The 27,878-nt window shown below is 42.9% G+C and overlaps 1 protein-coding gene across 1 annotated transcript in view; it reads left to right on the top strand.

The window, feature by feature from the left end:
* Positions 1–20,692, top strand: part of LOC138268432 (trichohyalin-like) — a 57,130-nt gene extending 36,438 nt beyond the window's left edge. Inside the window, exon 3 of the mRNA XM_069218056.1 lies at positions 11,114–20,692. Within this exon, the coding sequence (XP_069074157.1) occupies positions 11,114–19,264 (8,151 nt within the window). The 3' untranslated portion in view covers positions 19,265–20,692. The remainder of the gene's footprint in view (positions 1–11,113) is intronic.
* The last annotated feature ends 7,186 nt before the right edge of the window (positions 20,693–27,878 follow it).

The raw sequence follows: 27,878 nt of genomic DNA, 5'->3' as shown, positions 1-27,878 counted from the left end.
TCAGAAGCAAAGCCTCTGAAGATTTGGAAGAAGCAGCCCAGTCGAGAGACAGCAGTTCCTTCTGGGAGATTGTAAATTGCCCCTTCTTCTTGGAACGTACAGCTTCCGGCATAGAATGCCATATTCCAACAAATGATTGGGTCTCTCTTTTCTCCTAAATTTTTGATCCAGGCAATCTTGTATTAGAGCAGTTGTCTTTGTTAGATTGTCCTGTGTATTCCACATCCACCGAACTCCAGTTTAGGAATTCCATCGAAGTGGCAGATGTTTCTAAACTCATCCTGAGTTCTCTGGCTGGGAAGGTGCCAGGCCCAAGTGGGGTCCCTATCAACTTGTTTAGGCACAATCCCAGCTTTTGGGCTGATGTAGTTCGAGCTGCTAGTGGGGGGTGGGTCCCATTGACTCCTGGATGGAGTTAATTATGGTACCGATCTTCAAGAAAGGCGATATGAACTTCCCAACCTGTTACCACCCAATTTCATTATTAGATTCTTCCACCAAAATTTTAGGGTGAGTAATTTTAGGCAAACTGTAAGACTGGGCTGAGGCCAATTCCTTTTTTTCCAGAGTCCAATAAGGGTTTCGGCCAGGGCTAGGCACTGTTGAATAAGCGCTTAACTTATCCCTAATACTTGGGAAATATGTCAAAGCCAGGAGGGGTGCTATACAGATGGCTTCTATGAACCTTACAGTGCCTTTGACTTGGTTGACAAGGTGAAACTATGGGAGTTGATGGATCAGGCAGGTATTGACCCCTGTTTAATAGACCTTCTCAAGCACCTTCACTGGGATGCTTCCATGAAAGTGTGCTTTACCCAAAACGGGGATTGCACTCAATCAATATGGGATTCAAGAGGGGTTAGGCTTGGCTGTATTTTGGCACCTTTTTATTTTTATTTTACATTAATGCTCTAGACTCGGCCCTACTCGCACATGTTAAGGATGTTCCTAAAATTGGGTCTCACCCAGTTCCTGTGCTCCTATATGCAGATGACGCAGTTCTTATTGCCCCTTCAGCCAATGGTTTACAGGCCCAGTTAGATAAATTTAATGATTTCATGAGAAACCTTAATTTGCAAGTCAATCATCAGAAATCTTTTATCTTGACATGTTGCCCAAAGAACACCAGATCAAAAACTTACTCAATAGGGGATAACCCCATCACCAAGGTGTCTAATTTTAACTACCTGGGTATCTGTTTTGATGTCAATCTGAAATGGAACAGGCCAACTACCCAGAAAGGCCAGAAGATGGTGGCATCCTGGGAAGTGATCTGTAGCTTTATGAAAAAGCTAGGCCACAAGCCGGTAAGAGAAATGATCTTGTTATACAGGAGCAAATGTCTTTCAGCCAGGTCATATGGGGCAGGAGTATGGAGTTATGCATGCCTGGGTAACTTGCAGTCTGTGGAGAATAAATTTTTTGTGTTGACTTCTGGCCATTTCCAAAACCACACCAAGTTTCATCTCACATCTTGAACTTGGTTTGGGTTCTTTGGAGGACCAAGTGAGAATGGCTCCCTTAATACTGTGGCTGAAATTGTGGGCTACACCAGAGACTAGCTATTCTTGCAAGGATTTAGAGGACTTTCTTAGTCGAAGTAACATGGCTTCCATTCCCTGGCTGGCAGCCATCAAGGAAGCCTTTCATGATCCTGGATTGACTCATTTATTTGATTCTCCAGGTTGCATCGGCTTTAGTTCTAAGATGGTGGTGAAGCAAAAGTTCTCCGCAGGCAGAGGAAATGCCAGAATAGTAAGGTCCCTTGATATGGTTTCAATTCTTCGATATGTGCCAATCTCAACTAGAGCAGGGACGGAATTGCACTTATATTGGACAGTGAATCCTAAGCGTAGATTCTATCTAACACATTTAAGATTAAGTACAGTACACTTCTTAGTAGCATTCCCACTGACAGGCTGTTGGTTTGCCGCACTCCCTTGTTGCACCCATGACGTGGTTTCTTTCCCATCTACAACGCACTTTATGCTTTTGCACATTGTATTGCTGTTTAAAATCATGTTTCCTAACCCTTCTCTTACATCATAGGAATTTTAGTACACCCAAAGAAGGGTTGTACTTTTTACGTTGTTAAATTCACTATCAGTATGTTTCTCTGTTATTAATTATTTCTTCTGCTCTAAGATTAAGAAGTAAATATGCCTTATAACTAGGGTAATTTTAGATCTTTTGTCCAGTTGTATAGCTCATATTTTAACACTTTATAGTTTTATTAACAAATCTCTATACACTCCCTGCTTGCAATGATGAATACTTAACATATTTCCATCTAACATAACGGGCACTAAATTGAGGCTTTTGTTATATGTATGATGTTAGGGTGGTTGCTACATAGTACTCAGTTATTTTTACTAAAAGGCATGTCTTTTTGTCTTCTCATGATGTGATAATTTTGAAAGAAGATCTCAGAGGAGTGCACATCAGTCATATTATGTAGTAACATTTTCCTAAGAGTTTTACCTTTGAAATAGTTACCTGATAGCAGCACATGTCCCTTTGACACTCATCGGACAGTACTGTGTGATAGTATCTTCCTGGCAGTAACTCTCTGAGTAAAACCTACATGAGTGTTATTCCCTGAGAGTGATAAATGACACTGATTAATTAAGAATGTTGGGAGAGCTGATGACCACAGGACAGCTTCTAGGTTTGAGATCGCGCATGGGTGTGTATTTACACTCTCTTTTAAGTTGGTCACGAAGCACATGAGAGTTACAGTAGCAAACAATTTAATTTATAGTGAAGACCATTTGGCCCCACAATAAGGGCCAGGAAGTGCTAACTGAAGTTAAGCTGATTTATTCCCAATCAATAATCAATCAAATGTATATGCATGTCATTAGAATATTGAAAAGATACAGAATTATAGCTGTCAAGCTGAAATATCACAATGTGTTCAGTCTCAATAGATTAAGGTACAGAGCAATTACAATCACAACAGTACAGAAACTGAGAATTATTACAAACATATGTTCCATAAAGAAACTCTGTTTTCTCCCTTAAACATGAAATGATTCTAAAATCATCTAATCAGAGTTCTAAACAAGGAATGCAAATGGTTTTGTAATAAATCTTAGGATGGTTAGAATAAAGGCTTAAGAATGGGTGGAGAGTTGGTTAGGGCAAGTTGAGAATATAAGAGGGTGTCAGCATGGCAAAGACTTCAGTAGAAGTCTTCTGAAAAGGAGTAAGGCCCTCATTACGACTTCGGTGTTCTTTTTAAAAGACCGCCAAAGCCGCGGTAGCCAGCATACTGCCAGTGCTGGCGGTATGCCGCCCGCCCTATTATGAGTTTTCCGTTGGGCCAGCAGGCAAAAACAGCATTTCTGCCCGTGGGCCCAGTGGAAAACTCACCACAACATTAAGGCTCGTAATCGAGCCAGTGGCAATGTTGTGGTGTGTCGGGTGCGACAGCACCTGTCACGCATTTCACTGTCCGTAAATCGGGGGTGAAATGCGTGACAGGGCCCCCTTGGGGCCCACAACGCCCCTTTTCCACCAGCCTTTGCAAGACAGTGAAAAAGGAGGCTGTCGACAGGCGGCAACCTGGGGGCCGTCAATCGGACCGCGGCCAATCTGCCACAGTCATTATGCGGTCCAACCGCCATCACGAGTGCGGCGGTCTTGAGACTGCCAGACTCATAATGAGGGCCTAAGTGTTTAGCATGAAGCTTCACACTTGCAAGAATAAAAGAAGCAGATAGGTCTATACCCATCGAAGTCGAAAGGGAATCTACCTTAACTTTTAACAGTGCAGCAATTAATTGAAACAAACAGAACTTTCAACACCTGTGGAATTTTCCCTCCCTTTCAGGAGCCAATGGGATTTCCACCTGTCTCGTAAACTGTAACATCACCCGGATTTCTCATCCCACAGAAACTTGAACAGTCTCTACGACTTTGAACGTCCCACATTCCTGGTATGAAGAATAGGAGTCTTCAGTAGCTCACTAAATCTTCACGTTTTGTGGCAAGGCTTTCTCTTCTCAGGCCTTACTATCAGAGAAGTGCAAGTTACTTACCTTCGGTAACAAAATATCTGCTAGGTACATATTTTAGTTGCAGATTCCTTACCTTAGGATTTTCCCCCAGGCGTGAGACTGGATCCGGAGATTTTTTCTGGGAGCAATACCCTTGCGCATCTGTAGGTGGCGTCGGACGACTCTGCGGGCGTCGTAGTCGCCGTGATGACGTCGGGAGTAGTACATAGACATCGCCCCAGTGCAGTGACGCCAGTTTCTGTTAACAACTTTCCACGCCAAAGCACAGAGCCACTAAAAAAACTGAGATTGGTGCGCCAGAGCTAAGGACCTGAAGGGGGGAATCCCTGTCACTAGAAATCCGTTTGCAAGCAGGGAGGATGGGTGGGTCAGTAAGGAATCTGCAACTAAAATCAGAACGGCATAAAGAAGGCCGGAGTTCCACTTGAGATGAAAAGCGTCTCCGAGCGAGTGCAGCCTTGGAAACTCCAAGGCGCAAAACGGCTGACATTGCACGTTCTTTGCGGAGGCGAACAGATGTAACCAAGGCTCTCCCACTACTGAAAGAGGCCTTGCGCCATCTCTGGATGGAGAAGCCATTCGTGATCGGCTGTGCATCAATGGCTGAGTTCATCCTCTCTGTCATTGAGAGAACCCACCAGATGTTGAAACACCAGGGTAATGTACTGATGTTCCAGCCATGTCCAGAGGCTTAGTGCCTCCTGAGAAAGGGTCCAGGACCCTACTCTGCCCTGTTTGTTGCAGTACCACATGGTAGTATTGTCCGAACACCTGCACTACTTTCCCTTTGAGAGAGGGAAGAAATGCTTTCAACGCAGCCTGATCGCCCGGAGCGCCAGAAGATTTATATGGAGCCCAGACTCTGCTGAAGACCAGAGGCCTCTGATCTCTGCCTCTCCCATGTGGCCACCCCAACCCAGAAGCAACACATCTGTCACTATAGATAGATCTGGCTGGAGAGGGAGCTGCAGTGGAGCCAATGTGGATTTGAAAGCCACCATTGCTGGTCTTTCGCAGTCCCCTCTGAGATCTGGACCATGTTGGAGAGATTCCCCTGATGCTGCACCCACTGGAGCTTCAATTCCCACTGCAGAGCCCGCATTTGCCATCTGGCATGTGTCACTAGCAGGATGCAGGAGGCCATGAGGCCCTGCAGTCTCAGAGTCAGTCTCACTGAAACCCAAGACAGAGGCTGAAGGATTGGAATCATAGCCTGGATATCTTGGACTAGCCTTTGGGGAGGATAAGCCCGAAACTGCACTGTGTCCAGAACAGCTCCGATGAACGGGAGCTTCTGAGAGGGAGTCAGGTGTGACTTTGGCACGTTGATAGTGAACCCCAGCGTGTGCAGGAAGCTCGCCGTAGTCTGAAGATGGGAGACGACTTTCTGGGGCAAGTCTGCCTTCAACAGCCAGTCGTCGAGGTAGGGAAAGACTGAGACCCCTAACCTGCGCAGATGAGCTGCAACCACCGCCATCACTTTCGTGAACACCTGAGGGGTGCTGGTGAGGCTGAAGGGGAGCACGGTAAACTGATAGTGCTCGTGACCTACCACAAATCGCAGGTCACGTCTCTGGGCAGGCAGGATGGGAATGTGGAAATAAGGGTCCTGCACGTCCAATGCTACCATCCAGTCTCTTGGGTCTAACGTGGACAGGACCTGAGCCAGGGTGAGCATTTTGAATTTCTCCTTCTTGAGGGAGTAGCTGAGGTCCCAAAGGTCTAGTTGAGGACGTAAGCCCTTGTCCTTTTTTGGCACCAGAAAGTAGCGGAAATAACAACCACGACCTACTTCTGGCACAGGGACCTTCTCTATGGCTCCGTTGGCAAAGAGAGCCGCGACTTCCTGGCGGAGAAGTGCCAAATGATCCTCCAGGAGTTGGCTGATTGATGGAGGCATGGCTGGTGGGGCAGATTCAAAAGGGAGGGAATAGCCTTTTCAAACTATCTGCAAAACTTACCTGTCCGTAGTGATGGATTCCCAGTAGGGCAGGTGATGGCGAATCTTGCTGCCAACTGGATCGGAGTGAGGGGATGGACTAGGAGGGTTTGGAGGCTGCAGCAGGGGCAGGGGTGGACTGGGCCGACCTCTAGTTCCCTGTTCCCTGCCAACGTGGGATTCCACATCCCTGGCAACAAAGCTGCTGAACAGTATGGGTGGCACGGTGGCTGGGTGGGGGAGGTGATAGGGAACCCCTTCCATGGCCACGAAAGAGTCAAAAGGGAGACTGTTCGGGGCGAGGGGCAGCGGAAAGGCCAAGGGACCGAGCCGTAGCCCGAGAGCCCTTGTATCTCTCCAAGGCCGAGACCGCCTTGTCTCCAAGAGACGGGAGCCATCAAAGGGCATGTCCATTAGAGACTGTTGGACATCCCCCAAAAAAAAGAAGTACTCAACCAGGTGTGGCATATCAAGGCCACTGTCGTAGCAGCTGATCTGCCGAGAGAGTCGGTTGTGTCCAGGCCACATCGGATCGATGCATCTCTCCCATTGTTGACAGCTTGGGAGACGATAGCACAAACCTCCTCCGGTACCTGCTGCAGAACCTCCGTGACCATATCCCACACAGTGTGGGTATAGCGGCCCAAAAGGCATGCAGGGTTCACGGATCACAGCACGAGACTGGAGGAAGAGAACATCTTCTTCCTGAATTGTTCCACCCTTTTTGATTCCCTATCCGGGGTTGCGGAAGGGAATGCTTCGATGACAAGACTCTCAGGCGTGGGGTGTAGGGACAGGAACTTAGGGTAGTTCGGTGCGGGCCGATGGTGGCGTGCAATAGTCCTGTTCACAGGAGCACCTGTGTTGGGTTTGGGCCAAGTACCCAAAAGGGCATTGGTGACGGCTTCATTGAATGGCAAAAGAGGCTCAGATGTGGAAGCCCCTGGCTGAAGCACCTCTGTCAGGAGATTGGACCTGACCTACACAGAAGGTAGTACAAGTCCAAGGACCTCAGCTGCTTTACTGACCACCACAGCATAAGTTGCTCCCTCCGCCTTAGCCACTGTAGGAGGAGACAGCATACCAGCATCTGGAGAAGTGTCCAGTCCACTGACCTCACCCAATTCCTGTGCCCAGTCCAAAGATGGGTCATCCTGGTATTCATAAGGGTCCAGGGACCCCTCCAATCCTTCCCCAAATTTGTACCCATAAGGAAAAGGGTCCAACTCTGATCTGGGGTGAGTAGGCCCCATCGAAGACAGAGGCAGCGGAGGCGGAAAATGCAGTTCCGACTCCAAGTCGTCAGGGATAAGGATCGGGTTGACGCTGTTGGTGGGCACACTACTGGCGTCAGGAGCGTCGACAATCGAACCAGCGCCGGGGAAGGTCTCAGTGGTACGGCCGGCGTCATCAAGGCTGACCGGTCTATGCCAGCCTGCCACTTCCAGACGAGTTTCTGACCACCTGGGGTGAGTGCCTTTGTGCACTCTGTGGTCAGAAACAAAGCCTGTCCTAGGTGGAGGTGCTTCACACCTCCCCCTGCAGGAACTGTAACACCTGGCGGTAAGCCTCAGAGGCTCAGGCCTGGTGTTACAGTGCCTCAGGGCACTCCAGCCAGTGGAGCTGCCCGGCCCCCAAATGAGCCCCCACTTTTGGCGGCAAGTCTGAAGGGATAATGAGAAAAACAAGGAGGAGTCACCCCCTCAGCCAGGACCACCCCTAAGGTGTCCAGAGCTGAAGTGACCCCTCCTTGAGAAATCCTCCATCTTGCTTTGGAGGATTATTTCCAATAGGGATAAGGATGTGCCCTCCTCCCCAGAGTGAGTAGCCACCCTCAGGGACAGTTGCCATTGGCTACTGACCCCAACCCTAAACACACCCCTAAATTCAGTATTTAGGGGTGACCCTGAACCCAGCTCCTCAGATTCCTGACAACCTCAAGAAAGAAGACGGACTGCTGAGCTGAAAATCCCGCAGAGAAGGGGAGACAACAACTGACTCGGCCCCAGCCCTACCAGCCCGTCTCCTGCTTCAAAAAGCTGCAAAAGAAAAAGCAACGCGTTTTACAGGACCAGCGATCCCTGAAAAGCCTCCGGGGGACTGCCTGCCTCACTAAGGACCAAGAAACTCCTGTGGACAGCGGACCTGTTCACAAGAAGACAAAGAAACCATCTTTAAAGGGACTCCCACCTAACTACAGAAGCATGAGTCCAAACTACTCTGCACCCGACGCTCCTGGCCCGTGTCCAGAGGAACCAACCAGCCAGAGAGGACCCCCAGGCGATTCCGAATAAGTGTCTGACCTCTCCACCCCCCCACGACGACACCTGCAGAGGGAATCCCGAGGATCCCACCTGACCCGAGTGCCCGGGACGAAGATATCCAATGCCTGGAGAAGCACTGCACCTGCAGCCCCCAGACTTGAGACAAACTGTCCACCGGTGCAGAAGTGACCAGCAAGCGGCCCTCCTCCCTGCCCAGTCAGTGGCTTGCCCGAGAAGCCCCCCTGTGCGTTGCCTGCAGCGCCTAAGTGACCCGGGGTCTGCCCATTGAGTTCCATCGCGAACCCGATGCCCTGTTTGCACCATGCACCCGGCTGCCCCAGTGCCGCTGAGGGTGCGTGTTTGGTGCCTACTTGGGGCCCCCCCAGTGCTCCTCTAAACCCCCATGGTCTGCCCTCCGACAACACAGATACTTACCTCCAAGCCAACCGGAACCGGAGTACCCCGTTTCCATAGGGGCCCATGTTATTTTGGCTCCTGTTTGACCTCTGCACCTAACCGGCCCTTTGTTGCTGATGCTGGGTGTTCGGGGTTATCTTGAACCCCCAAAGGTGGGCTAACTATGCCCCGGAGACTGAGCCCGTAAGTTTGTTACTTACCATAAAAACTGTACTTTACTTACCTCCTCCAGGAACTGTTGAAAATTGCAGTGTCCACTTTTAAAATAGCTTTTTGCCATTTTGAAGAAAACTGTGTACATTGTTAGTTCCATTCAAAGTTCTAAGTATTAATATGCAAAGTACCTTCCATTTAATGTACTTACCTGATAAATGAATCTTGTGGTTCTAGAAATAAATTAAGAAGGAATATTTTTCTATATAAAAACCTATTAATCTGGAGTTGTTTGTCATTGAGTGTGTGTTTTCACTTATTGCTTGTGTGTGTACAACAAATGCTTAACATTACCTCTGATAAGCCTAACTGCTCGACCACACTACCACAAATAGAGCATTAGTATTATCTATTATTGCCTCTGTCAAGCCTCTTGGGGAACCCCTGGACTCTGTGCATTCTATACCTCATTTTGATATAGTATACACAGAGCCAGCTTCCTACAGGCAACGTCTATTGTCCACTCCCAACGTCAACACCGCGACTAAGACACCAATAATGCCCGCGGAGTTGACCAACGCCACCGACTGACGCACAAGGGTTTTGCTCAAAGAAAAAATCTCCGGATCCAGTCCGACGCCTGGGGGAAAATTCTAAGGTAAGGAATCTGCAACTAGAAGTCTCTATCAGATACTAATAAATAAACCCAAACTCCTTTTCTCTAGCTAATAAGACCTTGAAACGCATCTGCAGAGAAAGACACACTACCCAAACAGAAATACATTTCGGATTTAAGGCCTTTAGTCATGTTAACTTTAACTCAACATTAAATGCACATTTCGAATACATGGATGTACATATGCACTTTCAACTTTCAGAATAAAGGAAAAATGTGAAGAAAAGAAATACATGTTACTTCCACAAATGCAACTTAAAGTGTAAATTTAAACGTGAATACTGAATACATGAAAGCATTTTAAATGTACATTAGTGTGCACATTTATCAAGCTCCAAACTTTCAGTGGCTACATATCATTAATGTGTTTAAGTAGGCACACATGTTAATAATTTTAAAGTACATATGTTAATTTTATTAAAACATACGGTAAATATAATAGCAAATATAAATGCATATTGGTACAATGATGGACGTGTAAAGGGTGGAGTCTAAATTGCAAAACTCCATGTTTTTTTAAGTCATGCAGAGTGTATAAAGTAATGAAGAGATCTTGGGCCAGATGTATCAAAAAAGCCTTTTGCAAATCGGTAATAGCAAATTTTAAGCAATCGCTATTTCTGATTCGCAAAATGCTATGTATCATATTTGCGATTCAGTAATAGCGAGTTCTTAAAAATCGCAAATGCTATTACCAAATCGCAAATTGTGATACAGCCCCCATTTGCACCTATGGGTCTGTAGGCCCATATTTGTGATTTTTTTGCATTTCCCAAATAACGAATTCCTAACTGGAATTCGCAATTTTGGAAATGCTAAACCCCAGGGTGCTGGAGGCCTAAGGCCCCCTCTGCTGCACCTCAAAAAGGTTTTTTGGACATGTAAAGCGCACACATGCCAAAGGGGCATGTGTGCGTTACATGTCAATTTAAAAAATTCAGTTTTAATGCATTTTTTAAATTTGCACATTGTTACCACCACATTTTACTTGGTGGTAATTGAGAGTCCTTAATGCCAAATTCGCATTAAGGAATTGCTTGATACATGTGGTTTAGAAATCGCAAATAAGGATTCCTTATTTGTGATTTCATATTTAGAGAATCGCAATTTGCGATTCTCTAAACGGGCTCGCGAATTTTAGGAATCGCTATTTTAGCGATTCCTTAAATTTGCGTTGCCAATGTCTTTCATAAATACTGAAAGGCATTTTTGCATTCGCAAACGGGCATTCGCACCGTTTGCGAATGCAAAAAGGCTTGAGACATCTGGCCCTTTGTTTGTAAAAAAGTCCTTATGTAACATTCTATCACAAATCACTAATTGTTGTAACACAAATTGTAAAATCTAGATATCAAGCATATAAAAACCATACAGTAAAAAATTAATGATGGTGCCTAACAGGTGCTAAACAGAATGTTATGATGTGTTTTATTAAATTGTTAATTAACTACAAACTATGTATAATTATCACCTAAACCATGCTTAGCAGGACATGTATGATTACATAAATTCCTTTTTCAGCCCCTTCTTCAAAATATGTCATTAGTTATTACAATTCAATTAGTGAGGTGTAAAGAACATTTCAGACAATATGCAAAATTAAAGCTGTCTATCTAATAAAGTTGTGATTATTTTTTTGCAGGATTCAGATAACCCGCAGACTATTGCAACAATAATGAAAGCACTGGATGAAAATGAAGATGGAGAAGTTGATTTTAAAGAGTTTATGGCTCTGCTGTTCAAAGTTGCCATTGCGTATTATGAGGCAGTGCAGGCAGAACAACCACAAGGTACACACAAGCAGAAAAAGGAAGCGAAACAATTCTCATTGGAATCACAGCAAACTCAAAAGGAAAATCAAACTAAAGTACAACAAACACAACCTGCAAAAGAAGACTCACTGCAAACATCAGAGGAGGTATCTGTGAAACAAACCACACCACAAGAGCAAATATATCTAGCAAAACAAAAGGATAAAGATAAACAGGGAGCTCTGCCCTCCAAAACTGACAGACCGCCAAAAACGACTTCAGTTGAAAAGCAACAGGAATCTCTGGCATTGGAGTCTCCATATTGGAAGCAAGATTTGCCTAAACAAGGAGAACCCCTAAAGCAGCTAGAAAAGGTTGTGCCTCAGGCACAAAAGGAAGAATCACTACCAAAACTCAAAGAACAGTGTTCATCATCCGAGAACAAACAAATGCCACTCACAAAAATGGAAACGTCTAAAACGTCAGATGAATCGAAGCAAGTTTCATCCAAAAAACAAGATAATTCAACCCACAACCAAGCAGTATTCGATACAAAAAAGGATGAAATTTTAAAAAAGAATGAGGTACAGTTGAAGCAAGAGCAAGTTACACTAAAAACCCAGGAACCTTTAAAACAGGACATTCCTGAGAAAAAGCATGAGATATTGTTCAAAGGCATACCGAAGCAAGATACATCCCAAAAGCTAAAAGATCTGCCATACCAGCAGAAAGACGTTTCCACAAAAGAAAACTTCACAGAAGATGTGTTCACCAAACAAGATCTACCACCAAAGGATCTCACTCAGAAACATGAGTTGCCAGGTGAGAAAAAAGACCTTCTGCAGAAAGGACTACAGAAAGAAGATTCCACACAGAAGGCCCATAAGGTACAGAAAAAACAACTAGATCAATTGGAACAGCAAGCATCTTGCCGAAAAGAAGATCCCTTGCAAAAGCAGCAAGAACCTTCACAAAAACAAGATCTATCCCAAACAACTGAATATAAAGGTTTGGCACAGATGCAGGAACAATTAAAACAACAGACATCTCAAAAGCAAAAGGTGTTATCCCAGAAGGAACATTCATCACAAAGCCCACAAGATGAAGTGCAAAAACAAGAGGAAGAAAAGCATGAATCATCACAAAAGAAACAAGATGTACTCAAAAATGACAATTCAAAAAAGCTAGAGCAAAAAGATGATATATCACTAAAACAACAAGATACAATACAAGCATTAAATAAAATAGATCAATTGGCACGAGGTCCTTTCGAAAAGTATGATTCAGCACAGTGGCAGCCACTGTCTCCCCAAAGTGATCCTGTTTTCTCCTGTAAGCAAAAAGAGCCATCTCCATCACAAGAACCATCACAGAAGGAGAAAACACAAAAACAAAAAACAGAACCTGAGAAACTATCAGAGGCAACCACTAAAAAAGGCAATGAAGGAAAATCCCATTGTATACAGTCAAAACAAGGCACATATGAAAAAACAACACATGAGCACCCATTACAAAAGCAAGATGTTTTGCAGAAACAATATACATCTCAGAAAGAAGACCAGACAACAAGTCACAAACTTTTAACAAAAACAGATGTATCAGAAAATGTGGAAAGTCAAAACAAAAATGTAGATATGTCCCAGAAACAGCATGCTTTAGCCCCAAGGAAAGGTTCTTTTGAGAAACCAGATGCATTGAAGGAACAAGAACATACTAAAAAGGAGGATGCATCTAAAACACAACGCCCAACTCCAGTGCAAAATGTTTTATGTCAAAAGCAAGACTGCACAAAACAATTAAACCCACCACCAGAAGACAACCAACCACCAAAAGCAGATTCATTACCTAAAGGAGATCTGCATGATGCTTACGGCTCTTCCATGAAAAAAGACGATAAACCAAACAAGCTAGATCCATCAACAAAACAACATTCAACAAAGAAGGAATCATCACCATCGTCAAAAGAACTGCCAACTCAAAAACAACAAGACATGCACCAAGTATTGCCAGATCCATTACAAAAGAGGGATCCATGGCAGAAAGTAGACCTTTCACCACAAATCAAGGACATAAACCCAAAACACCAAGAACTCCCTCATAAACAAGAATCTCCCAAAGAAAAAGATACATTGCCTGCACAGAAAGGAGTACATAAAAAGCAAGGGTCTCTAAAGAAACAGCGATCAACACAGAAAGAAGACCAATCCTTAAAACAGAAAGACCAGTCAGAAAAGCATGAGCCCTCAGAAAAACAGGGTCAAAAGCAAGAAGACCTACCAAAGTGCTTACACAGCCCAAACCAAAAGGCAGATCTACTGCAAAAGAAGGATTTACAACAAAACACAGAAATAAGTGATCTTTTCACAAAACAGGATCCATCAGAAAAACAAGGTGGATCTCAAAAACCTCAAGACTCATCTTCAAAACAACTGCAAGACAAAGAGCTATCAGAAAAGCATGATCATGCACAAAAAGTGGAGACCCCACCCCTCTCATTGTCAAACCCTATTCATGCAGTAGACAGCAGTAAAAGGAAAGCATTGTCACAAAAAACAGATCTAAAACAGAAGTCAGGTGTGTCAAAGGATCCTCAGATTCCGGTGGGAAAACAAGACACAGCAATACAACCATATGATATTGTAATACCACAGTTTGAAAGCCAAAAACTAGGTACATCGCTGAAGGATCAGCCAGCTATAGTAACACATCATACAGAATCTGAACCACAAAATCAAACAACAAAGGATAACATACCTAAAACACAAGATTTATCACAAAAACAATCTATCAAAATACAAGACCAAACAACAAACGAAAAAACACAAAAGCATAAATTGGAATGTGCAGCCTCAAAAGATGAACCCATCCAATTAACAACCTCAAACCAAAAACCAGGTCAATCAAAAAAGGAAGAAACATATCATACACAAAAGGAAACAATAAAGAAAGATGAAGTGCTAAAACAAGACATTTCCCAAATGTTAGATCCATTTCAAAATACACCCCCATCCCCAAAACAAAAAGATCCTTGGGGGCAAGATTTTCCAAAGACTCAACAAGAACCCCCTAAAATGCAAGATGTATTAAAAAAGCAACAAGATGTATCATCTGCAGAGACAGGTGTACCAGGGACACAACCAGATCTTTCCAGGAAACAAGATATACCAAACCCATATGGTATGTTCCAAAAACAGGACCAACATGCAAAGCATCAGGACTTGCTGAAGAAACAAGACCCACCTCAAAAAGAAGATCAAAATAAAAATCAAGATCATTCACAAAAGAAAGATTTGTCAAAAGAAGTATTGAAAGAAAGTCAATCTAAGAATACAGGTCCAGACAAATGCCAGGATTTAACACCAAGACATGGGCCAAGCATTGAAAGGAGTCAATTTGGTCAAGATCCATATAAAAAGCAAGCTACACCAGAAAAACTACCTCATTTATCCTCCGAACAGTCCTCTTTATTAAAACAAGGACAAACTGTAAATAAAGATGCACTGAAGCATGGGTCTACACAAAAACATGATCTGTCTCAAAAGCATGACACTGAACTTAAGCAGGAGTCAATCAATACGCAAGATCCTCTGTTGCCAGATCCCTCACAAAAAGATGATCTAACCAAGAAAACAGCACAACACCACAAAATAGACTCCCACACGAAGCAGCAAGACGAAGCCTCAAAACAGCCCCCAACATATTACTCTGAAAAGCCAGATTCAACAAAGAACCAGCAGGAAAAATGCCAAAAGAAAGAAACTTTTAAGAAACCACACACATTGGAAAAGGAAAGCCCTAGAGATGATCAAGCTTATTTAGTACAACCAGAGATCATCCCTAAACCACATGATTTACCATCAACACAATACCACCACTGTGAAACACAGACTTCAACCCCAAAGCCAGAAAAACCTATTAAGTTGAAACCAGTTTCAAAACAAGAGGATCAATCTGAAAATCAGGACTCACTGATAAGCCTAAATATATCACAGAAACAAGATACATTTCAAATAAATGCCCCTTTAAAAAAAGAGGATACAACTCAAAAAAGATATGATACATTACAGGAGACAGTCAAAAAGCAAGAAGGTAAGGAAGATGATCCAACAAAACAATGTTCTCCTTTCCGTCAACACTCACCTCCACCTCCTTATCAGCAAGTTATGTCCTCTAAGGAGGATGTCACTAAAAAACAAGACGAGCCAAAGAAATATGATTTGTCCAGGAAAAAAGATGAATTATCTCAAGTTCAAGATCATTCAAAACAAGACACTGACAAAAAACATGATTTACAAAAAAAGCAACAAGACCTATTACAACAAGACCCAAACCAACAAGAGGTACCAAAACAGGCTTCCTTAGAAACACAGAAGATGCCAAAAACTCTGCAAGCTTCCACACAAGTGTCATCCCCTAAACAAGACCCAATAAAGAAAAGGGAGTCCCTAAAGAAAGCCCAGTCTGAAGAATATTCCCCATTTCAACGGCACCATACAATACAAAAGCAGGAATCCTTAAAAGAAGATCTTTCACATGAGCACGGCAATGACCAAAAAACAGGCACACTGTTTAAGAACTTGGACCCCTCTAAAAAAGAAGAAAAAGCAAATGAAAAAAGAGTAGAAAAAGAAGACCAACCTAAAAAAATAGATTCTGTTGAAAAACATTCAAAACAAAAGCAAGATCAATCCCAGAAGCAGGATGAGTTACAAAAGGGACAATTAAAACAAGGACCAGCACAAACAACACATTTGCAAGAGCTACCTAAAATACAACAGGCTTCTGAAAAGCAAGATACGGTAAAACAAGGTTCCTCACAAAAATATAACCTATCTGAGAAACAGGATGTAACCAAAAGTGTGTTACAAAAAGATCAACAAAAGCACGATCCATGGATAGAGGATCCTTCTCAAAAACAGGATCACAGTCAAAAGACTCCACAGACAGAACGCACATGTCCAAAACAAGATATAAATGAACAATTTAAAAAAGATCAAGCTAAACAAGACACTTTTGAAAAACAAGATCTAGTGAAAGATGACTCAGGCCAGAAGGAGGATTCAGACACAAAACAAGCTCAATTTTGGAAACAAGGTCCAACAAATGAAGACTCATCTATAAGCAAAGAACCAGTACAGAAATGTGATCCAGCTGACGTAAAGGATCCTTTAAAGCAAGAAGTACAAACAAAATCAGATTCAAAAGAAAAAGATCTGAATAGGAAACAAGATGAAAAGAATCAAGACACAGACCAAAGTTCAACTATAAGGAAAGAAAACCCATCTAAAAAATTGGACAGGATGGAAAAAGAGGTTACCGAAAAGCAAACCTTTTCCCAAAAGCATAATGCTCATGTGAAATCACAACCGACTCAGACAGAGCATCCAGAAAAGCAAGACCACTCTCAGAAGTTAGAGTCAAGTACACAAGAGCTGCCAAAAGAAGATCTGTCTAAAAAGCAACATCCATTCACAGATCAACATCAAACAAAAGATACACTGAAGCAAGATCCATCTCAAATTAAAGATCCACAGAAACAAAAATTATCTCATGAACAAGATAGCTTTAAAAAAGAGCATTCTCAAATACATGATCTGGAGAAAGACGACCCACATAAAAAACACGATCAACTGAAGAAAGAGGCATCTCAAAAACAAAATAAATCCAAAACACAATCTACAGCCACAAAACAGGAAGAAATTAAACAAGAGACTTCTAAAAAAGCAGATCAAATTAAATATGATATTCCTGAAAAACAAGGTTCGACTACTGAATCAGTAATTAAAAAAGAAGTGTCTACACCACAGGACTCCACAAAAACATCTGACTCGGCAAAAAAAGACTCTATTAAAAAAAAAGATTCAGCTCAAATGCAAGATCAGGTAACACATGACACTTCACCCAAGACAGATGAACCTAAAAAACAAGTTACAAAGAAACCAGAGTCACCATTAATCCATTATCAAAAGCATGATCCATTCAAAACGGATTCATCACACAAAAAAGAGCCACTACAACAAGATACATCTAAAGCACCAGATCACCAGAAACAAGATGCATCAGAAAAACAACATAAATTAAAACAAGATCAAGCTACAAAATATCTAAAGGGTGACACTGCTCAAAAACATGACCAGAAACAAGATCAATGTGAATCACAAGATAAAAAAAAACAGGATTCATCTAAAAAACAAGAACCACTGACAGAACATCCTTTACAGATATATGATGAACTGAAACATCCGTTGCAAAAGCAAGAACCTCCAAAGAAAGGTTCTCAGCAGACAAAAGAGTCACTAAAACAAGGTCCATCAGAAGTAAATGATGAAACAGAAAAAGATGTGTCTCAAAAACAAGATCTAGTGAAAGACGATGTATCTCAAAAGCACCTGCTAAAGCAGGATCAGTCTGTAAAAAAAGAACCACTGCCAAAAGATTTACACAAAATAAAAGAGCCACTGAAACAAAATCCACTTCAGAAACAAAATGACACGCCGAAGCAGCAAGATGAAATAAGAAAACAGGATCCAACTGAAAAGCATGATCAATCCCAAAAGAGTGGCATGACTTTTGAAAAAGAATTTCAAAGCCCAGCTACATTGCTAGAACAAGATCCATGGAAGATACAGCCAAACCCTTCTAAACAACCAGAGGAATCATCAAAAATACTGCAGGATGCAATTAAAAAGCAAAACACACAGCTCAAAGAAGATCCATCCAAAACACAGGATGTCTCTCAACAAACACTGCAGAAAACATCATATGGCGATAAGGAAGGTTCACTTCCCAAACAAGGGCAATCGCATGAATTTGGTGATACAAAGCAAACGCATCAGGGAAAACCAGAACAATCATATGGATGGCGGATGGAACTTCTATACCCACCAGCAGATCCTGAAGGTATACCAAAGGAACTTGATCCATCTCAAGCAGAAAAGCATAAGACGCAGCTAAATCCACCAGCTTATCAAACAGAAGTATCAAAACACATTACACACCATATTCTTGGGCCCCAGCAAGATGATCTACCATTATATTCACTCTCACTGCAGCAAGTTCCATCCCCACAGCAGATTCCATCCCCAAAATACCCTTTATCTCCAGAGCCAAAAGATCAACATCAAGAATTGTTATGGAATAAATTTACACACCAAAAACCTTTAAACCAACATGATGCAGCAAAGCCACATTCTCCTACATCTCCATATCTAGGGATGCCCCAACAGCCCCAATCAGCCCTACCCTACCTTGGGCCAGCTCAGCAGAAGCAACCACCATCGCCACACACTGGCTTATCACAACAGAAACAACCACCATCATTATTGCTTGGGGCAACCCAACAAAAGGAAGCAACTTCTCCAAATCATGGACTTCCACAACTGAACAAACCATCATCCACACGCCCTGGCTCACCACAGCAAAAGCAACCATCACCTCCACATGTTGAGCCAGCCCAACCCAAGGAAACATCTCAAAAGGTTAGTCTATCCAAACCCAAAGAAACATCATGTCCGAATATAGGGTCAACAGAAACAAAGGAAACACCAACGTCAAGTACTGGGCAAGCCCAACCCGCACTCACACCAGCTCCAGATGTTGCCCTCACCAAACTAAAAGAAACACAGTCTCCAAGTGTTGGGCCAGCCCAATTGAAGGAAACATCAACATCAAATCTTGAACCAGTACATCCTGAAGAAACTCCACCCACAAATCTTGGCCTAGGCCAGCCAAAAGAAAGACCATCTCTAAATCTTGGGTCAGGTCAGCCTAAGGAATCACCATCTACAAATCGTGGAAAGTCCCAACCTAAGGAAACACCAACTTCTCCAAATCTTGGGTCAACCCAACCAAGCGAAACACTACCTACAAATACTGTGCCGGTCCCAACACTGGAAGCTACATCTAAAAATCTTGGCTCCCTTGAGGCATGTGAACAGAAGCAACCACCATCTCTGCAACCCCCTAAGTCACTGCAAAGTCAAAATGTGCCCCAACAACAGCAGGAAAAACCAAAGCCATTTAGATGGCCATGGCAATCATAAAATATATTCCACGAAGAAACAAAATGGACAGCAGAGCAAGATTTGCCAAAATCAATGGTTTATGTACATACCCCAGTTGCTAACTACAATTATTATGCAGAGGGTTTAATCTGTCAGTGTTAAATACTACTGTATACACGTGCATAAATGATATGTTATTGATGTTGGACGTTGTGCCTGTCATATTTTTCACAATTAATTAAGAAGTGGAGTCAAAAAGGTATGAAAAATTCAACAATGGATGAGGTCTGTAGCCCACTCTGCTAGGCCAGCAATTATAATCCTTAGGTCTTAATTTTGAATTTTCTGTTTTTTAGCATCACTAGCCAAAACCCTCTGTGGAAATACTCATGAAACATGTGATCTGCAACCATCGGATCACAGCTGCAAATGTTTTAGGTGTAAATGCGTAATTTTTTCGACACAATCTTGCCGTCTGAACCAATAAAGACTCTCAGACTACTTAGAGAGGGAATGCCCGGTTCAGAGATCTATGTAAATCAGTTTAAACACACACTTTGATGATTACCAGTCCAGAGTGTAATGCGCTACAACAGGACAAGGAGACACTAAACTGGCGCCGATATTAAACCGAATTGAGAAGTTAGCAAGTGCATACATTGTTTTCATTTTGTCGCCTTTCTGAAAAGGAACTCTAAAGAAAGATACTGTTTTGAACACCTGAGAAAGGCTAGTTTTAAATTAAGAAACATAAATAATTGAAAACGAAAAGTGAGATCTAAGCTATGCAGGGTATTTTTGAAATATAGTATCTTTTTTTAAAGTGTTTTCATCCAGATTACAACCTGTAAAAAGGTGATTGCTTCGGAACTTTTAAATATCACAAATAAGTGACCTGCCATTCCCAAACTGAGAGCGAAGTTGCTGCCCTTCTTCAGGCGCGCATGCAAATGAGAAATCTGAACAGGTTTGCAGTTACAGAGGAATGAAAAGTTGCATAACATTTACTTTTTATATTGTCCTTGAGGAGCAGTTTTTATAGATTTGTAATCTTGTGCTTATTATGGGGGATTGCTGTACCCCTGTTCCTGTTAACTAAAGGTTTTCGTTTTTTTCGTATAACATGACAGTGTTATATGAAAATGTTTAAGCATGTTTCCTGCTCTGAACAGTGTGTATGTATACATTTTTATTATATATATATATCTCAACTACAGTTATACTGTTAACTAAAGGTTTTCGTTTTTTTCGTATAACATGACAGTGTTATATGAAAATGTTTAAGCATGTTTCCTGCTGTGAACAGTGTGTATGTATACATTTTTATATATATATCTCAACATTTGTAATTCTTCTGATTTGCGGCCAGAAGTGTACACAACGTTAAATGGCATGCCCTTCTGATAAATCAAAGATGCAAAAACGCAAAGCTCTTTTCCTAATAAACATCTTTACATCTTTCTGGTATTCTTGACCCCTTTAATTGTTTCCTTTGTTACTGGGACACACAAACCTTCTTTAAAATGATCAATAATGCCCTGCTCACCTAAAATATTGCCTCTTATGGTAAGTCAAATAATATTAATAAATACGTTTTCTTCTATCGACAACCTTTCGGATGAGCCGCCACTGGCTAAGGAAACCAATTGAAAAGTGAAGGCAAGTTATTTGAAAAAAAGAACAGAGCAGTTGGCAATCTACTGTAAACTGCATCACTCCGCATGCACATTTGCCCCTTTTAATCCACATCCTGCCTACCTACCACAGTTCTCTGATGTTCATTCATAAACAATTCAAGATTATAATGAATTTGCCTTTTGGCGCCCTGTTCCGAGGTGGCCGTACAGGAAGAGGAGAAACAGGCTCATCAATAGCTATTCAGTGGTATCCCCACAGCAGTTTCTGGTCACCACATGTTACGGGACAGAAATGGGGGATAACTTGCAGCACCACAAATTACAGGGTCTGTGTTACACCCGGTAAAATTCGGAATCATGGAATCATTGAATGAATGGATTCATGAGGCTGGGCCTGACTTGTTATGAAAAAAAAGTAAAAACTTAAAGTACTGGAGTTGCCAATATGGTAATACTTATAGGGCTTTAAGTGGGGAAAAAATGTGTGGGAGGGTCATCTCTAAAAACCCTTTACATGAGATGAGATTTTATTAAATTCCGGGATTTAGTAATACATGTATAAATAAACGTCTACCGTGAGAACAACTGAAATCACTAAGCCAAAGGTTATGTATTTATTCATTTAGCTGCACACTAATCCTTGGTCATTACATTTGATGACTGACATGTAAAATCTGAAGAGCGTAATGTATTCAACTTATTAACATTTACAGGCTGTGTGCCCCATTTGAAGACTTTGGCTCGGATCCACTAGGTTCACCTTGCATGGCCAAATGCAGGGATTAGTGATGCTAAGTGGATCACATCATCTTGTTCCTTCATTCGCGTTTCACAAAATATATTTAAACACTTACAAAGAGGCTGAATAGTGGATTGGGGACTAGGGGCCAGATGTACTAACATCAGTGTTTGCGATTACCAAATAGCAAATGTAAGAAATGGGTCTCCAGTTGGCAGTCTGGAAAAGTAGGGATCCTCACTCTAGTCAGGGTAAGGGAGTCACACAACCAAGATAACCCCTGCTCACCCCTGTGGTAGCTTGGCCCAAGCAGTCAGGTTTATCTCAGGGGCACTGTGTTAAGTATTTGTACACACACATAGTAACACAGTGAAAACACTACAAATTGACACCACTCCAGTTTAGAAAAATAGCCAATGTTTATCGAAGTAAAACAAGACTAAAAAGAAAAAAATCCAACATACACAAGCAAAGATATGAATTTCTAAAGATAAAATCACAATAAAGCACTTAGAAACACAATAGCTCCAACTGTTGCTATCACGGCATTGTGATGGAGTTGTTCCCAACAGTCTGACGCCACTTACGAGGGAGTACGGAGCCAGTCACCGAATTGCACAGACCACATGTACATTACCTTAGAAATGAAGCAGAGTCAAAGTAGTGGCATGGAGTCGGGGAAGTGAGGCGTCACTGGAGCCAGTGCGACATCGGTTCGGTACTTCTGTGCAGGTGAGGTGTCCGTTCCTTACTGCTATGCGGGGGAGGTGAGGAGTCCGTTCCTTATGGAGGGAGCAGAGGTGAGGTGGCGTCAGCAGTGAGGCATCAGTTCCTTACGATCCAGCAGGGTTGATGAGTCCAGCGGGTCAAGATGCGATGAGGTGACTTCATAGTCACACAACGGGGCCACAGGTGCTGCAGCGGAGTCGGGTGTCACATAACTCGGGACTCACGGTGTTGCAGGACTTCAAATGCGCTGCGGAGGCACTGGCCTGCGGTGCCAGTTGTGGTTGTCACACTTCAGTGGGGACCACGGCTTCGGGTGCAGGCAATGGCATGGAGTCAGGCAGTGGCTCCGGTTCTGGAGTGGTCTGGAGTTAGTGTGCCTGGTACCTCTTGTTTTATGCCAGACCTCACTCCCAAGGGCACAGGAACTGGAGTGGGCACCTCTTGGCAGTTCAGGGTCCGCAGCAAGAGAGCCCTGGGCTGGCAGGTGAAGTCTTTGATATCCCTAAGACTTCTTAACAGAAAGAAGCTCAGTCTTTGCCCTTGGAGAAACACCACAAGCAGGATACACAGCAAAGTCCAGACTTTGTCCTCTTCAAAGCAGAAGCAGCAAATGCAGGCCAACCCAGCAAAGCACACACAACAAATGTGCAGTTCTCCTCTTCATAGCTCTTCAGCTCTTCTCCTTGACAGTGACTCCTCTTGATCCGGAAGTGTTCTAAAGTTGTGGTCTCAGAGGTCCAATACTTATACTCCTTTCTACCTTTGAAGTAGGCAAATTTTAAAGGAAAGACTTTGTTATGCACAAGACCCTGCCTTTCCTGCTCTGGCCCCAGACACACTCCAGGGGGTTGGAGACTGCTTTGAGTAAGGACAGGCACAGCCCTTTTCAGGTGCAAGAGACAGGTCCGCAGGAAGACCCATCAGGATATGCTGGACCCACCTCAGCTCTCTTTGTGTGATGGTCTAGAGTGAATCCACAAACAGCCTAACTGTCATCTGACCCAGACGTGTATACAGCAGCCAGGCAGAGGCACAGAATGGTAAAGCAAGCAAATGCCCACTTTCTAAAAGTGGCATTTTCAAATACGCAATTTAAAAACCACCTCCACTAAAAGACATATTTTTAAATTGTGAGTTCAGATACCCAAAACTCCATGGGACGGATGTATCATTCTTTCCAATAGTGATTACCAAATTGCGATTTGTTTTGCAAATCGCAATTAAGTAATCGCTATTGGAATGTTTGAAACTCCAGGAGTTTCGCAAGGGCTCGCAAATGGACCTACCTCATTAATATTCATGAGGTAGGTCACAATTTGCGACCCATTGCGAATGGCTATAATCACAGGTATGGTGGCCTTCTGGGTTCAGCAGACCACCATGTCTGTGATTACTTTTCAATAAAGCAATCTTTTTTTTTTTTAAATGCAGCCCGTTCAAAGGAAAATGGGATGCGTTTAAAAAAGGAAAATGAAAACTTTTCTTTTCATTTTTTAAGAGCAGGCAGTGGTCCTTGGGATCACTGCCTGCTCTTGAAAAATGTTTCACATGCATTCACAAAGGGTAAGGGGTCCCTTGAGGACCCCTTCCCCTTTGCGAATGGGTTGCCACCTATTTTCAATGGGCAATAAAATACGAATGTTTTGCAATCGCATTTGGGTCACAAAACATCCATACATACCTCTGTGATTCAGTATTAGGAAGGGACACCTTTGACACACCCCTTCCTAATACCGAATTGGTAAAGTCGCAATTCTAATTTGCGATTCGTAACAAGTTACCGAATCGCAAATTGGACTTGATACATACCAAAATGCATTTTTGTGAAAGCAAACGGCCCGTTGGACTGTTTGCGATCACAAAAATGTTTGATACATCTGGCCCCATATCTCTATCTGCTCCAAATGGGAAATCATACTTGAGAGATATTTCAAGACAATCCCCCTGTTAACCCATGGGAGGGATAGGCCTTGCAATAGTGAAAACCCAATTTGGCAGTATGTCATATCAGGACATGTAAAATGTAAAACACACCAGGACACGTCCTACCTTTTAAATACAATGCACCTGCCCATGAGGCTACTTTAGGCCTACCATGTGGGTGTCTTACATGTACTAAAAGGGAAGGTTTGGGCCAAGCAAGTGGGTGCACTTGCCAGGTCAACATGGCAGTTTTCACTGCAACAGAGACGCTGAAATGGCTGATGTGAGACATGTTTACAGGGCTACTCATGTGGGTGTCACACTCAGTACTACAGGCCCACTAGAAGCATTTGATTTACAGGCCCTGGACACACATGGTGCACTATACTAGGTACTTACTAGTAAATCAAACACTAATGTAGTAAAGGGATCCTTAGTGGGTCGCCAATAGACCAACCTCATGAATACTAATGAGGTAGGTATCAGTTTGTGACCCACTGGGAATCGCAAAAATCATAGGGATGATGGCCTGCTGGGGTCAGCAGATCACCATGTCGGTAATTGTTTTAAATAAAGCAATCTTTACTTTTTTTTTTTTTTTAACTGCAGCCCATTTTTCTTAAAGAAAAACGGGCTGCATTATTTTTTTTTTTTAAAGAAATGTTTTCCCTTCATTTTTTAAGAGTAGGCAGTGGTCCGTAGGACCACACCACTGACAGCCCTACAAAAATAGTTATTTTTTATTCTCAAATGGGAGGGGCTCCCTCCTGGACCCCTTCCCTTTTGTGAATGGCTTTTCACCAGCTTCGAGATGGTGGTAAAATGCAAATGTTTTGTGACCACATTTCAACTGCAGAACATTTGTGCATGCCAATGCGAATCGGTATTTGGAAGAGACAGCGGAAACACACTCCTTTCAAACGCCGATTCGCATATCCAAATTGTGATTCGGCTATAGGTTACCGAAGACCATTTTGGGCTTGGTAAATACAAAAAACTATTTTTTGCGTTTGCAAACAGCCCAATTCTGTGAATCGGACCTCTGCGAAAGCAAAAGCTTCATACAACTGACCCTTGTTGTACTATTCTCATTTGGAAACCAGGGATGAAGTTTGCATATGGAGTGGTTTGCAATTGGGAATTAGATTTGTGATATTACACGTACTAATATACTACATTGCAGATTTTACATTTCCAGGGAATCACAAAATGACCTGGCTCATGTCACAGGGACATAGCACAGGCCTCAGCAGCCAATGCAATGCATGGGGGGCCTAAACCTCCAAGTGGAACCCCAGTTCTTCAAATGGACTTCATACAGCCCAAGCTTAATCAATATCTGTCAGATATGGGAGATTCAGGGCCCTCCATCACATTCTTCGGGGGGGGGAGGGGTCCCATCAGTTTGCGTTACGCCACTGCCTCATGAATATTATTTAGGGATGTCACAACTTGTGACCAACCCCCTACGACTAGCTTTTTTAAAGCAACCCATGTCCATTAAAGGGACATGTCCTTGTTTAAAAAATGTTTCTCATTATGGGATACTTCAGCAGAACTAAGCAGTAGTCTTGTGGATGACTGCCTGATCCCCCAAGGTCACTGACATGATTTCAAGGGAAATTTGTCTCACTTGGGCAACTTCACCTTACAGATCAGTTTTCAGCCCATCTTGGGTGTCCGTAATTGATCAATGTGTGCAACTGCAATGACTAACCATTGATATGTTCCATTACAAAACCCACCTATTCCTTATTCCATGTCCCCTCCTATTTGTGATTTGTAAAAGACCCCAAAGCCTTTTTACAAGTCGGAAATACTTTTCTGACTAGTAAAGGATGTGGATACCTTTTTAATAGGTATTCTGTATTCACAAACCCTGTGTCTTTGTGAATTTGCAGGCTTTGCAAACAAAAAACACCAGTGTAGATAAGGTCCTCTGTGCTCCATATAAGTCCTCGATGGAGGAATTGACATACTTTAAGAGATAAGCTCCTTTTAGTCTGTTCTCTGTGTGCTCGAACCATCTCTTGCTGTAAGACTACTGTGCAGAACAGGGACTAAAGTAGTGTTCGGCATGTATCAGCCTGTTGCTCTTCTGTGTCCCAACACACATATCACTGAACATGTTATGTTCTCTCCATCGTGCATCTCAGGAGGGAATACCTCCACCCTGCTCCCTGCTAAAGCAAGATATATTTAATATGCACTGAGTGACCTGACTTAACCCCGAAAGTGAACACCCCTGAAAGATAGCTGCATCTGTTTTGTATTGTATGATGCAGCTCAAAATATCAATTCACTAACTAGTCCAACCAGTTTCGTTACTCAGAGTGCCCATTTCAATAAAAATGCAATTTGGAATCCAAAAAATATGCATACACAAATGTTTTTTAATTGACATTTTTTTTGCAAGTTTTACAGTAATAGAGGGCTAGTGGGGACGTTCTCAATGCTCATATTTTGCTTGCCTGTGCCACTCAAGAGCATGAACCGGTGATGTATGGCAACGCCTATGTCAGGCTCTTTCCTGTTTGCAATATCTGGAAAGGTGAAAATGGGGACAGAGAGAAGTGGCACAAGCCAGACCTCAAGAAGACATGCTGGCTGGAAAAGCTGAATCACCTTTGAGTATCCAGAAGGTATTGTATTGAGATACATATAACCAATTACTTGTGGGTCACGGGGAGCTCCCAACGCTTAACAACGCGGGTTGTTGCGGGCACTTGTACTGTGCAGACGGAGGTATCAGGGGATATGCTGGTCGGCTTAAACAACTGTGGGCAAGTTCTCATATGGCAAAGCTAACCACACTAATATATACATATATATATATATCAAGAGAATAACATGAGAATAATGGTGAGAATATAAGCACTCTGTGAATAACTGCAAGAGTCAGTGCATATAATACACGCACACACAATATACTTCAATGCTCAATAGCATGAAAATGACTGCAAGAATAAGTGCATATTACGCACGCACACACAATATACTTAATAAATTGAAAAGCTTCACCGAAAAGAGCGTCTGCATCCCTCCGCCGTACACAAAGCCGGGGAACCCAAATCAGCTGGCACAGGGAGCCTTTTTCGGAACAATCAGTCCTCCTGGCGTTGCGTCCAACCCAGAAGAGAGTTCCTAAACCAGTCCATCCAGGCCCCCAACCTTTATAGTATTTACTAACGCCCAGGAGTCTTTTCTAGAAAAAGACCCCCTCCTTTACAAATTGTGCAATCGGCGGTACCTTGTTCACCCTTCGAGACGTCTCCTCAGAACGGGCCAAGTTCCCAGGAGAGGGCTCCAAGGTGAAGCTTGCATTCCTCCTTGTGTACAGGTGCATCCCCCTGTTGTTCTAACTGATAGCTCGTGGAATGTAAATAGCGCCCTTCGTATCAGGCAGATGGAGCGAAGTTGAGCAGAAAAACACCCCACCCTTCAGCTTGCCGAAGCTTGTGGAAAAACACAGAACAGTGCCTTACGCACTGTACCAGACTCGACAAAATGGAGTCGTGAACCAAAATGGAAGCGAAGGCCAAAGGAAGCAGAGGCCAATGGTCCACACCCTGCACCACTGTTTACCTTGCACGTAGTGCATGTAGCAATACAGACGCATCATTCA

Source organism: Pleurodeles waltl, chromosome 12 (genome assembly GCF_031143425.1).
Source record: "Pleurodeles waltl isolate 20211129_DDA chromosome 12, aPleWal1.hap1.20221129, whole genome shotgun sequence".
Lineage (NCBI taxonomy): Eukaryota > Metazoa > Chordata > Amphibia > Caudata > Salamandridae > Pleurodeles > Pleurodeles waltl.
The sequence above is the reverse complement of the archived record's forward strand: the minus strand, read 5'-3'. Positions and strand labels throughout refer to the sequence as shown.